This window comes from Platichthys flesus, chromosome 19 (genome assembly GCF_949316205.1).
Source record: "Platichthys flesus chromosome 19, fPlaFle2.1, whole genome shotgun sequence".
Classification (NCBI taxonomy): domain Eukaryota; kingdom Metazoa; phylum Chordata; class Actinopteri; order Pleuronectiformes; family Pleuronectidae; genus Platichthys; species Platichthys flesus.
The window spans coordinates 1,747,817-1,762,153 of record NC_084963.1 but is presented as its reverse complement, the minus strand read 5'-3'; the positions used below and the strand labels follow the sequence as shown (position 1 = coordinate 1,762,153).

General features: G+C 44.9%; 1 protein-coding gene across 1 annotated transcript in view; it reads right to left on the bottom strand.

Annotated features, from left to right (window-relative positions):
• Nucleotides 1–14,337, bottom strand: part of LOC133975280 (cingulin-like) — a 34,555-nt gene that overhangs the window by 1,849 nt on the left and 18,369 nt on the right. The window contains exons 4-22 of the mRNA XM_062413193.1: nt 13,562–13,670; nt 12,842–13,032; nt 12,694–12,757; nt 6,235–6,741; nt 5,565–5,843; nt 4,384–4,482; nt 3,807–3,977; nt 3,609–3,719; nt 3,286–3,344; nt 3,008–3,155; nt 2,828–2,932; nt 2,588–2,740; nt 2,136–2,303; nt 1,873–2,046; nt 1,492–1,581; nt 1,321–1,404; nt 961–1,079; nt 600–708; nt 182–345 (exon numbers count right to left, since the gene is read on the bottom strand). Coding sequence (XP_062269177.1) covers nt 182–345; nt 600–708; nt 961–1,079; nt 1,321–1,404; nt 1,492–1,581; nt 1,873–2,046; nt 2,136–2,303; nt 2,588–2,740; nt 2,828–2,932; nt 3,008–3,155; nt 3,286–3,344; nt 3,609–3,719; nt 3,807–3,977; nt 4,384–4,482; nt 5,565–5,843; nt 6,235–6,741; nt 12,694–12,723 — 2,570 coding nt within the window. The 5' untranslated portion in view covers nt 12,724–12,757; nt 12,842–13,032; nt 13,562–13,670. The remainder of the gene's footprint in view (nt 1–181; nt 346–599; nt 709–960; nt 1,080–1,320; nt 1,405–1,491; nt 1,582–1,872; nt 2,047–2,135; nt 2,304–2,587; nt 2,741–2,827; nt 2,933–3,007; nt 3,156–3,285; nt 3,345–3,608; nt 3,720–3,806; nt 3,978–4,383; nt 4,483–5,564; nt 5,844–6,234; nt 6,742–12,693; nt 12,758–12,841; nt 13,033–13,561; nt 13,671–14,337) is intronic.

The following is a 14,337-nucleotide window of genomic DNA, read 5'->3' as shown; positions in this document are numbered from 1 at the left end:
CATGAAATACTCAAGTTTAAGGATATTAATACTAATACTACACTTCTACAGTGTGAGAATATGTACAGGAAATGGATTGTACATGAACCGTTGCACAGACAGACGAATATTTCACTGTTGAAAGAGTTATAGTCCATAATACTGCATTTTGCCATGAGTGTGTTGAGCAGAGGGAACGTACTTCGTCTGCAGGTGCTGGTCCAGCAGCTGCCTCTGCAGCCGGCCGCTCGTCTCCCGCTCCTCGGCCAGCTCTCTCTGGGTGTGGCGGTACTGCGCCTCCTTCCTGCTCGCCTCCTCCTCCGACTCGTTCAGCTGACGCTTCAGGGAGCGGATCCTCTGGTTCATCTGGACGGTCACAGATCCACGGTCAGTTTGGGACAAAGCTTAAAAATAACCTCCCTGCTCCTCAGCTTGATTCTAGATTTCACTGCACGGAACGAGTCTCAAAAACATTTCAAACATTTCTGAAGAAGCTTCAAAGACCCTCTCTCGCATTTTCTATACAAATCTAAAGACACAGATAATAATGTCTGCAAAGAGGAGAATGTCCTAAAAAGAAAATGTATCTGTGTGTGTGGTTGTGTGAGTGTGTGTCTCACCAGGTCTTTCTGTTCATTAGCTAGCCTGTGCTCCTCCTCCATCTGATCACTCAGCTCGTTGGTTCTTCGCTCCATTTTGCTGATGGTGTTTGTCAGAATAACTTTGTTCCTGCATCAAAACACACAAACACAACACGTCATACACAAATCTACTGTTAGGATTATTATTAATATGATATAAAACCAGCTCAGGCTTCCTGTTTGTTCCTCTTTCCTTTCAAATCTTTACCCAACCCAGCTCCAGTGAATATCAAAGATTTACTAACTTCCCCGGGAACCATCTTAATCTAAATAACACAATAATTGAAATCCTATGTTATGGTTGTTTGGGGTCTGGGAGCAGCAGGAGCATGGGACCCACCTCTCCTCGGTCCTCAGCAGGTTCTCCAGCTCTTTGGCTCGACTCTCCGCTCGGGAGACCACGTCCTCCTGAACCCTGGAGCTCTGCAGCTCGTCCACCTCCAGACGCAGCTCCCGCAGCTGCACACGGAGACAGAGACAAGTTTTAATCTACAATAATATAATCAAGACACACAAACATATTTCAGATCTAGCAAGTGATATTTAACCTTTTTTACAGGTTTATCAGGCCTTTGAAATATCACTTTAACAAACTGGAAACTCTGTAGTTTATGTTTTTAGTGTGTAAAATGTAATGAAGCACACACACAGACACACACACACACATACACACACATACACACACAGACACACACTGTACCTGTCTCTCCATGGAGACCTTCTCAGTTTCCAGTTGGTCGTTCAGCTCTTTCTCCTGAAACACCTTCAGCTGCAGCTGCTCCGTCTGATCAGAAACAACGAATGAGTCAGCGACCAACAGAGATATGAATATTATATTATAATATTTTTATTATTATCCGAGTCTGGTCACCTGCTCGAGGGCCCTCTTGTGTTTGGCCGCCCATCTCTGCTCGCTGTCGTGCAGCTCCTCCAGGTCGCTCTCCAGGTCGATCATCTTCTCCTGAAACAGAAATCATCATCAGGATTCAAACTAGTTCTGATCTGAGGTTTAACTCAGGTTGTTTACAACTGGGCCAGATTGTGTTTCTTCAGAGAAGTGACATGATGAATATTTGCGATTAAGGAATTAAGGTTTTCCTGACTGACTGGTTCAAGTGTCTGTTTGAATCATGAGATAATGAAACGAGAGAACGGGATGAGCTGTCCTGACTGACAGCTGAGACTGACCCCTGATTGGTCGAGCTTGTGTATTAGCTGTTTGTAACCATGTGGAGTGAGAGCCACTTTGTACCTGAGCCTGTTTGAGTTGCTTGGCCAGGTCATCTCTGGCCTGCTGGGTCCCCTGCAGCTCCATGTGCAGGTCGTCCACCGACCTCTCCGCCTGTTTGCACTGCAGCTGGATCCGCTCCCTCAGCTGGATCTCCTCCTCCAGGGTTCGCTCCTTATCGATCAGCTTCCCAGAAACCTGCACAGGCGGACACACACATCTTAGAACATGTGACAGCCGTGATTAGCGTCTCATGAGCCTCTGAGGCTGATGGCAGTGGGCCGTACCTCCCCCTGCAGGCGGCCCACGAGGGTCTGCAGCCGCAGCAGCTCCTGGTCCTTCTCCAGCAGAGACTCCTCCAGCTCCTCCACCCGCATGTGGGCGTCGTCACGCAGCTTCTGGTGCAGGTTCACCTCGGCTGAGGCCTGAGACGACACCTGCAGAGCCTTGTTCAGCTGCGAGCACACGGGACACGTGTTGTATGTACGAGCGGGCACATGCATGTTCTCATGTGAGCGCTATAAGAACTTAATGTTTTCAAAGGAACAACTAACTAAACTTAATTCATTTTCTACTTTGCATCAGTTTCTTTATTCAGAGCAACACTCTGCAACTTTTACTGGGAAACAGCGCCCTCTGCAGCCACATGTGAGGATTACTTCTGTTCCATGCAGAGGAAAGAAAGTAAAACTCAGAACTTTAAATATGAGGTGAGGCAGTTTTATGAATTCCTCTGTACCTCCTCCTCCAGCCTGAGGAGGCTGCTGTTGAGCTCAGACGTCCTCTTGTCCTTCGAGTCCTTGTCCACCTCCAGCTCCTCCAGTTGTCTCTCGGCAGACCACAGCTTCTCCGCCAGGGTCTTAGCGTGCTGCGTCTGGTTCTCCAGGTTCTCCTGAACATACGACACACACGTATGACCCACGCGTGTACACACGGCTCACAGTTCTGCCTCTTAACACAACGGGACTGAAGCTCTCACCTCAGCGTCCTTGATCCTGTTTTTGAGTGACTGCTGGAGGAAGTTGAAGGCGTACTCCTGCGTGTTGGCCTCCACCATCATCTCCCTCGCCTGCCGCACCTCGACCTGCACAGAACAACAGGTCATCAGCCTCGTGCTCCTCAGCGTCACAGCTCCAGGTTCATCTCATCACCTCCCTACCTCCATCTCTCTGTATTTCTCTCCCATCGTCTGGTTCTCTCTCTCCATCTCTATCATCTGCTCCCTCATCCTCTTCATCTCGTTGGTCAGCTGAGTGTTGGTGCGCAGCAGATCCTCGTTGTTCACCAGGAAGCCGCGCATCTCGAACCTGAGACAGAGGAACAGAGCCAGGATAAAGAAAAACGCTTTTTAAAAGTTTGAGGTGAAGTCAGAGCCAGAGTTTTGAGAAGGCAAATTTATAACAAAGACAGAAAGAAAGAAATAAAAGAAAGAAAGACCTGATCTGGTTTCTCTCCTTTTCCATCTCCACGCTCTCTGCCTCCAGGAACTGGTTACGCTGGAGAGAGAACACACACACACACAGACACACACACACACACACACAAACACAGACACAGACACACACACAGAGATGAAGTTGAACAAAGTGTTTCTTCACCAGAACAACAACAAGTGACAAAATGTGTTTTAAAATCAAAACCTCTAAACGCTGCAGATCCAAACATTGATATTCATGCTCATTAACTGTGGTTTGAACCATCGGACTGGTGTGGACTCTAACTGGTGGTAACAGACCAGCAGGTGAACCAGTGACCCTCACCTTCTGACACTCGTCCAGCTGTTTGGTCAGCTCCTGGATGAAGTCCTTCTTGTTGGGCGCTCCCAGCGTGTTGGAGCGGAGGCTGTAGTGCTGGGTGGGCATCACCTGAGGCTGCAGGATAAAAACACACATCATACAGAGCGGACGTGGGCGGCAGAGCGTGTGATAACCGTGCAGAACACGTGTCCCTGAACGCACCACGTGGTTGTGGTTGACCTCGGCCCGTCTCTTCACCAGCGTGTCGTAGGCGGAGAATCGAGAGCGTGGCGCGGTGAAGCTGGAGGACGGGACGCCGACCGGGCTGGTGCTGCGGCTGTTGAAGCTGTACAGGTTCATCTCGGAGGTGGCAGGAGACAGGCCGCTGGGAGCCTGGGCAGGAGGAGCAGGAGGAGCAGGAGGAGCAGGGGGGGTCATGAGAGGATGTGGGTGTTTTGTGTATAAAGCAAACGATGTGTAAAAGTATATAAGTGATTATTGTGTGTGAAGTGTTTAGATTGTTTCCTCTGGAGGAAGTTTAAACCTTTTGAAACGTCTGTGGGCTTCAATTATTTGTTCAAATTAAACAATAACTGGTGAAAATCTATTTACTGGAGCTGCTAACTTCTCAAACTCATCAAGAACTTTTAACAACTGCTTCCAACTGTTTGAGCCACTGATTTGATCTTTAATAAAGTTTTTTTTAAGCTGTAAAACAAATCAGGGCAGCAACAAGAGAACACTTGCCTCAGACATGTAGTGAAGATGAAATATAATATAATAAGAATCTGAATCACACCTTGAACTCGGACATGCGATACATGGGGTTGTAATCCATGGAGGCGGCCGTGGTGTACGGACTGTTGAACACTCGGGGGGGGCTGTCAACAACACCCAGCTGTAAACAAACAAACAAACAACAACACGTCAAACCTCTGATCGTGAAGGAGGAAGACAAAAGCAAACGATTTGGCCAAAGTCATTTTCATAAATAAGTTTGGTTCTTACATCAATGAAATAATAAATAATGGAATAAAGGTTCAGGTGCAGGAAGCAGTGAAGTGAAGCGCTTTACAAAATAAGTTTACTTTATTGTACTGATTATAATAAAACATTTAAATAACAGCATCGTGATATTATTCATGCTAATTACAAGTGAATATGTGGTGAATCAGATGATTTATAGTTTATTTAGAATTAGATTTGATTTTATAGGAGATTCAAAAACCTGCTGGAACTTTTTAATCCCGAGTTTCTCAACTCCGACTTAATTCATCAAATCTTTCTCTGTTGGTTTTGGATTTTGAGAATGAAAATAATCTGGAATCTGTGGAACTGAGCTGAGGAAGTTGAGGAAGTTGAGGAAGTTGAGGAAGTTGAGGAACTCTGGTTCGATTGAATCGTGTGAAAACAGAGGAGCAGCGAGAAACCTTCAGTTTGAGTTTTATCCATTCGGGGGTGTCATTTAAAAACTGGAAAGAAAAATGGATGCTACATGATTATGACATTATATTTATATATATCATAAACTATGATTATTTAGATCTGATAAAAGTATTTCAGATGAAAGGTTACGCTTCCGTGTGTTGAACCATATTTATAAATTGTGAATTAAATCAGTTATAATTAGATTTGATTTAAATATTAACACAAAACCTTCTTGAAACCACATAAAATGAATTTGTGGATCTAAAAAAACAAGATATATTATATATCAGTTATAATCAAAGTTTGTGAATACACTGCAAAACTAGTCTGGTTTTATTGAGTCATAAAACACTTTCATATTGGAAAAATAATAGTAATGTTATTTTTGTGTATGGACAATATCAGCAGTGTTTTGTCCAGAAGATGGCACTGTTTAACAACTGGTGCTGTCAGTAATCTCACAAACACACACACACACTCGCACACACACACACACACACACACACACTACACACGCACACGCACACACACACACAGTCCTGTCTCACCCACCCTGTCGGACGTAGTGTCCCACTCCCTGGAGGCGAGGGACTCCAGGGACCCCTGGTATTGGTTGGGCCCCGGACGGGAGCCCTCCCACCGGGACATCCTGGAGCCGTTCTCCTCGGTGGACCTGCCCCCCCCCGGAGCGTCGGCCTCCCGGCTGCTCAACCCGTTGGTCTTCAGGTCGTTGCTGAGGTACAGCTGATACTTGGGGTTGTGGCTGGCCAGCTGAGCTCTGGGCGTGGTGGGCTCGTCCTCCAGCTGCTTGTTGGAATCGGACTCAGGCTCCTGGAGAAGAAACACAGAACATCAGAGTCCAGCTCAGAAGATGCAGAATTCCAAAATGTCTCGATCGCATCATGCAGCGAGGAGAAACCCCCGGAGTCGGTTTGTTTTTATTTGAGACAGAAGCTGCAACGCGTGAAGCTCATTCGCAGGAAAGAATCAGGAGTGGAAGCGAGATCTGTGCGGCCATTTTGATTAGTACTGGTAAAGAGCTGCGGCGGCGAGCTGTGGGTTCACTGGTCCCAGTGGTCATGCGGGTCGAGCGCTGGGCTGTGGTCATGCGAGCAGCTGCACTGAGGATTCATGCTGTCGGGTCGTCCTCACAGAACATGCCCGATTTGCGTTTCATGCAAAGACGTCAAAGCAGTCTGAGGTTTTTATTAGGTTCTCTTACCGATCCCATCCCAGAGTCCGCCACCGAGTCTCTACCGGATTCTACGGTTTGTGTTTTGGCGGTTGCTTGCGGGTCAGTTTTCTCGGCGCTGCCTCCTGCTGGACACTCGGTTCTGGCAGAGACCTGGTTCGTGGTGGTCCCGCTGGACGGAGCCTCGTTCTGACGGGTTCCTCCGAGCGGAGGACTCACGGTGATGCTGGGAACTGGACCGTCCTCTGTCGGTAGGGACGGGGTGGACCTGGACAGCGTAGACTTGAACGTTTCCTCGGACTTCATCGTTTCTCCGAATCCGAAAGCGAGAGCACCGGTGGGAGAGACCAGATCCGAACCGGAGAATCTACCGATCAGGTTCTTGACGCTGCCGGCTCGGCGCAGGTTGGAGCTATGGGTCGAAGTCGCAGGCGGTTTCTTATGATTGGTTTTCCAGACCGGCGCGGCCTCTTCTTCGTTGGTGGTCTGCTGACGACTAGGCACTGATGAAGAAGATGATGAAGACTTGGACGTTTGCTGAAAGAGGTGAACACAGAGCAGACCCAGAGGAACTGTGAAGCAAGAGTCTGAGCAGCGGCGGGTCCAGGTTAGAAGTTCATACTCAGATGCTGATATATATATATAAAAATATATATATATATATATATAAATATATATATTTATATAAACAGAGGGAAAAGGGAGGAGAAGAGAAGAGTTTAGTTGGTTAAAGAGTTTCATAATTTTAGTTGTTTCTTTCTTATAAGTTTGTTTTTAATTTGATGAGATGAAATCGAGGTGAAACTTCTCGCGATTGGCCGATGACACGTTTCGATTCTGTGACTCCAAATGACGTCATCGGCACAAGATGGCCGCCCTGGTATCTGGGATCGTTTGGCTTCACTGTGCAGAAGGAACTGGAGACTTGTCGTCCATCTTTAAGTTTTATCATAGTAAATCAGCTGCTGTAGCTACAGACGACCTTTAACCTGAACTATTAATTATCCTAGAAAGCAGCAGACTAACAGTTTAAATCTAGACTCAAACTGTGTGTGTGTGTCTGTGTGTGTGGGCGTGTGTGTGTGTGTGTGGGTGTAGTTGATGATGGAAGGCATACATAATGACGTGGGGTCCAGTATGAATGTGTCTTTGTGTGTGTGTGTCTGTGTGTGTGTGTGTGTGTGTGTGTGTGTGTCTGTGTTCGCATCCTGATTCAAATCCCCCTTGAGTAACTGCAACATCTGTTCACTCATCTGAAAAAATAAAAGCACCACCCTGCCCCCCCCCCCCTGAACGACAGCATCCCACTTTCTCACACACAAATACAGAGAACGACAGACAGACAGAGGGACAGACAGACAGACAAACAGACAGACAGACAGACAGAGGGATAGACAGAGGGACAGACAGACAGACAGACAAACACACAGACAGACAGACAGACAGACAGAGGGATAGACAGACAGAGAGACATACAGACAGAGGAACAGACAGACAGACAGACAGAGGGACAGACAGACAGACAGACAGAGGGACAGACAGACAGACAGAGAGACATACAGACAGAGGAACAGACAGACAGACAGACAGAGGAACAGACAGACAGACAGACAGAGAGACATACAGACAGACAGACAGACAGAGGGATAGACAGAGGGACAGACAGACAGACAGACAGACAGAGGGACAGACAGAGGGACAGACAGAGGGACAGACAGAGGGACGGAAAGACAGACAAAGACAGACGGACAGAGGGACAGACAGACAGACAGAGGGACAGACAGAGGGACGGACAGACAGACAAAGACAGAGAGACAGACAGACATAGGGACAGACAGAGGGACAGACAGAGGGACAGACAGAGGGACAGAGGGACAGAGGGACAGACAGAGGGACAGACAGAGGGACAGAGGGACAGAGGGACAGACTCCAAACTGAGCCCTCAAAGAGGAAAAGAACAGTAAATGGCAGCGTTTGTCTTTTCTTTGCCAAAAAGCCACTTGAATAAATCCAGCTTTAATTAACCGTCCTAACAAGGAGGCCGCTGCCACTCACAGAGATGAAGTGGCGAGCGTCCAGCGGGTTTTTAACTTTCAGGGCTCGAGGGTCCAAAAGCACCGAGTGGCCTTAATCCAGGGCCTCGCCTGGACGGCGTCTCCCGGGGACGCTGAGCCGAGGCCGGGAGAGAAGCCGGGGGCCGGGGACGGGAGGTGTCGGGGGTCGTGGCGAATCAGCGGAGGTTTAAAATGTCGACCGGCCGGCGTGGAATCAGCTAAACAGAAGATGGATTTTGTGGGCGTGGTCAGTTTGGACCCTCGAAGGAGGAAATTCTTGAATACCAAATTTTCTAAGAAGTTCCTCAAAAGTCCTGTGTTCCACCAATCAGGAGTCAGTCTCAGCTGTCAATCATCTCAGTCCCATTTTCATATCATCAAATAACTAATTAAAACCAAACTCATCAGAAACACGAACCTAAAATGACAGAATCATTTATTTTATAATGTATTTAGATGTTATTAGTTTGTTCCATCTGCAAACATGGACGAGGCAGGTTTATGAGCGATTCTGCAGCCAGCCTCCAGGGGGCGATCATTACACTGGCTTCACTTTGTTTACAGTCTATGTCACCGGGGTTCCTCAGTTTGTAGGAGGAGAAACACACACACACAAACACACACACACACACAATGGTCGTTCCCTGTGGCCTCACTACAGTACAGACATATGGCGTGGAGCCGTTCACCATCTGACCCAGATATACGACAGCAAAGCACCCTGGGAAATACAGTGATGTGTCGCTGCTGCTCGGAGCAGAGGAGCTCAGGGACGTTCACACCGAATCAGACTCACTAGGTTTTTCAGATTTATTTTAAAATCCAAACAATTTATGAAGATTTTAAATATTTAGACTTATATAACCTGACTTTTATTCTGTAGCACGGCTCAACCCCCGAAATCCAACATTTCCCACAATGCAATTGCACCCATTGGACGATACTAGCTGTCAATCAGAAGATATCAAGCCCTGATACATACGGTGCTTTATTTTCTATTTTGATGGGAAAGTAAAACATATTTAAATCTGTTCTCACCGATTAGAATCAACTTGGAGAAGAAGGATTTTCCCGCCTGAGAAAAACGACCCTGATAATAATTGTGTGTGTACAGAAATCCCCTTCATGTGAACCGGTGAAATGTTTGTGACGTAAACAAGCAGCTGCACGTTGATCGCGTCTGAAGCTGAACCGTCAGAGAACAACACAGGAAACACACAATTAGCTGCTTCAGTCGTGTGTCGTGTGTTCAACTGAGAGCAAAACCTTCAGGCTGCTTCTGTCCGGAGGCGAATCTGCTGCAATATGTTCCTGTGTTGTTGTTGTTGTTGTTGTTGTTGTTGTTTGTGTCCCGTGGCTTTAAACGACTGAGATTAAACTACGGACCATCGCCTTGTCCTCGCCGCCCCCCCACCCTGTCCCCCCCTGCCCCGCCCCCGTCGCTCTGAGGCCGGTGGCTTTAACTCTTCACATCACAGATAATTATCCTCTTAATCAGAATATTTATTACAGATCAGGCTGAAACTAATCTTTTCATTATTTAATGAGGGAAATTTCTAAAATGACCAGCGGGTTTATTCCAGTGGTGTAAGCTTATCAAATATTAAATATGAAAAAAATCTACTAGTGATACGTTAAACACAGGAATTTAAAACAGCTTATTAAGTTCCCACATATGTCGGTCGAGGATAAAGCTAAAAAAAACAGCCGAGGAAATTCTCTTAATGTTACATTTTAATACTGTGAATATTCATCAGTAGATTTTTATCTTCCTGCATCTGTCTCATTGAATCAAATTAAATATTACACAATTAAATTCACCAGAGTTTCTCATCTCAACCTGATGTTTGCAAAACATATTTTTCCAAAACTACTTTCCCAGGAGCATCAAGTGTTTCAGCCCAGATGTTCTCAGCTGATGAGAATCACACCTGAGTCCAGGATCCAGAGGTTTCATGATGTTTCTCCAGCTGCTGCATTAAAAACATCCTTAAACCATTTTCTACACATTTATAATCTTTACTTTACTAAATGTCAGTCTGGATTTTATATATTTTATCAAAGTTTTTTCTAATAACAGTTGCTATGGTTTGAATTTGTCTCCAAATCTAAATCTTAACTAATTAAAAATGTATTTATATATTCCTATGCAGCCTGAAAGGCACTTTGATTTGTTCAAAAGGTTTTATAGAAATAAAGTTATTTTTATATGTAACTATTGAAGTTTACGATAATAGATGCTGTTTGATTTCTTGGTTTTTGGTTTATTATTTATTTCCACACTGCAGATCTACGGCTTGTTCCTGAACTCGGTGTTTGTGGTTTTTACAAAATGTGACGATGTTTCATTTTAATTAATTCATTAATATTAATTGATGTAAATATTTGGACGGTGTCACATTCAGACAATTAATCAATCTGTGTCGGATCAGCGAATCTGCAAAAACCTCTTAATTCAATCTGAATCTATTAAATTCAGATCTAATCAAAATGATGCGTGATTACACTAATCCTCATTTCTGACGGATTAGCCCAAAATAATCTGATGAGAATGTTACTGAGCCGCTCCGAGGACTCAGGGGCTGAATGTCGAGGGTTTGAATCCCGCTCCTCACCCCCCCACCACCCCCAAGGACCAAACGCACAAAACAGAAACATCACAAAGTGGTTGAGTCTCTTGTTTGATGAACATTATTTCTGGGATCAGAGTTAAAAAGTGCTTTAAGTCTGTCGGCTGTAAAAATCCACCTTTACACAACTTGACCTATTTCCTTTTAAACCCACAACACGTCAGGAGGTTGAGTCATGTCGAGGTGACAGGAGCATAACTCACGTGTTTGCAGATTATATTTAATACACGTTAATGATTCATTAAGTAACGTTTAGTAACGCGTGTCAGGAAGAGTGATCACCTCTGACACGTGATTTTACAGAACCACCCCCTGAGGTGCAGGCGTCTTCTGGTTGAATCAGGACAGTTTACAACCAGTCAACCAGTCAACCAGTCAACCAGTCAACCAGTCAAACCAGTGACGAGCTTTGTGCTTCAGGTCGATAAGCTCCGAATTAAACCTGCAAATAAACTGAAGCCTGTTATTTCCAGTAAATACTGTAAATAATGTTCAAATCCTTTTGGGTTGTATCTGGCTAAAGGAGACGTTTGTTTGTTAGTTGAAAACGAGTCGAGAAACATTTACAGTAAATTTGTTTCCGTCAGTTAAAGCTTGAATGTTACAGCTGGACAGAAAACATCTGGATTCCAGTGGACGAGTGACGTTTCTCCTGTTTATTCTTAATTATCCACTGAAACCGACGGAGAAGGAATTCACCCGCGGCAGCTGTTAAACCCAAACACTGGGTTTCTGTCGCAGTCTCACTTTAAATCTCTTAATGAAGAATCTGTTTTATTTATTCTTTAATGATAGCAGGGTGATGTTCTCCACGCAGCTCGTCGGCAGCCGGTCGCTCTGCTGCCGGGTTTCAGCTTCACGAGCTAAACGCCGCTGACACTTTGACAGCTTCCTGTTCTAATAAGACTCAAACCAGGTTCCTTCCCTCGATGTCTCCTGTCACCACTGTGTCAGTTTATTATGGGGATGGGCTTTTTTCCTTTTTGGGAAAGATGGTAGAGGAGGGAGAGAGAGAGAGAGAGAGAGAGACTGTGTGTGTGTGTGTGTGTGTGTGTGTGTGTGAGAGTGAATGTGTGTGTGTGTGAGTGAGTGTGTATATGTGTGTGCTTGTGTGTGTGTGACAGACAGAGCCAGACGAGCAGGCAGATGTTTCCTCTGTCTCTACTCCGACTGTCTGAGAAAGACTGACAACAGCTGGACCAATGCCAGACACATATACACACACACACACACACACACACAGACACACACACACACACACACACACACACACACACAGCGACAGTGTTTTCCTACAACCAAATTGCACTGAGCAGTTTTATTTTTGTTGATTATTTTCAATCGACCGATAATTGTTGTTTAAAAGCTCGACTGAGTTTAAAGATTCAGCCGCTGAACCAAATCCGGTAAATAAAGATGGCCGACACGTCTCCACTTCCTCCAGGTGAACAGAAAATGAAGCCAGAACATCCCAGACATACGGATACTGCCGTCCTGAGCTTTTGGAGCCACAGTCTGAATATTCAACGGCCGATAAACTGTGTATTGTGACTTTTAGTTTGGCTCATTACCCGTCTATGTCTGATTTTGTGACCTGTACTGCAGCCAGTCAGCCACCAGGGGGCGATTGAGACACTCTGGCTTCACTTTAAAGGATCTGACATGTCGGCCATCTTTACTTACAGTCTCTGCTCTGACAGAAGAGTTACGTTTTGTTTGATTTTCGTGTTCGATAAGACACAAATGAGAAATGAGCTCCTGAAGCGATGAGACAACAGAGGACGGTTAGAGACGTTGGACTGTACCATGTTATTCTCCTCGGTCTTTCCCTGCATGCCGCAGTCAGCGAACGTTTCCTCTCCGTCCAACCTGAAGGAGAAACATCATCAGCTCTAAACTCAGAGTCAAAGACAAACTCTGTGTCTTGTCTCACTGAGGACGTGGGGCTGGTACCTGTGGGACAGTTGGAGTGTCTTCTGGGTGAAGAGTCTCAGTCTCTCGCTCTCTTCCTGGTACCGGAGCAGGTCTTCACTGAGCAGCTGACGGAGCGAGAGCACAGCCTCCTCCTGGAACACCAGCTCCTCTGATTGGACCAGACGCTCGGTGATGGAGGCCTGAAGCTCCCGACAAGCGCACACGTGGAACTGCAGAAAATATGAAACGACACGTCACACTTAGACAACACCTGAGCAACACTCCAGATGTTTGTTCAGTCAGAAAATTTAAACAAATTATGATGAAGAGTTAAAAGTATTTGGATCAAATGATTTTTTGTATCTACTGAGCGAGCAAATTATATACAATAAGGTTTTAAGCTAAATTAACAAATTAAAAGTTGTATTTCCTTTTTCAAGGCAGTTAAATTCCACTGAGTTACATAACTGTTCTAGACTTGTATTAATTAAAATGCTAAAACTTTAAAACATACAGCTAGTACACACTGAAATTATAGTATTTATATTGTTAAGTTATTACAGTTGATTATAAATATTTTACTATCTTAACTCTCTTTGAATTTAGTCTTTTTCTATTATTGATTTAAATATTAATGTTTACCTAATTTGTCATCTATTTTAAATTATTTGAATTGCATTTGAGTTATTTGAAATGAACTATTTAAATGAATTTTTTTTCTAACTCTGTCACATGATGTATTTTGATGCTGCCACTCACACTCGTCTGGCGCCTGGATCTCACTTCCTGTTCGATCTGTTTCTTCCTCTTGTGAAGATGAAACAGTTCAGAGGTCAGAAGCTGCCGACGACCTTCGATCTGAAACAGTCTGAAAACAAACAAACAAGGAAAACTTTAAAAAAATGCTCAACTTTTCTACTTTAACATCTACAGTCACATTGTATCCGGATCTTTTGTGTAAAGAATCTTTGTGCAGGGACAAATGTAAACGTGGTTTTGAGATTTGAACCATCAACCCTCCCTCCAAGCACCTTCTCTCCCATCTGCATGTATAACAAACCACAAACCAGCAGCGTTCCCACATCAAACACTCGACCTGCGTTCACCCAGTTCAACGTGACACCGTTCACACCCTGAACACACACAACTGAGTTTTCATAGACACACACAGAGCTGAACATCTGATCCTGAGTCAGAGATTAATGATCCAGGTTCAAAGACTGAAAACCACCAACTCACCACTAAGAACACAGAGTACACTGGGAACACTGGGATCACTGGGAACACTGGGGACATTGAGCTACAGTGAGAACTGTGAACACTGCTACAAACTACAAGTCCAGATCAGCTGCAGTTTAGAGTTTTGGTTATAACACATAAATGTTTACAGTCAGAATTGCTGATGTTATGAGACTTTATTGAAACCATGAAGGACATATATGTTTCTATTAAGTAGATTTCAGTCCCACTGGGTCAAGTGGATATAATACACAAGACAGTTGAGGGAAACAAATTAATATTTATACTACACAAGT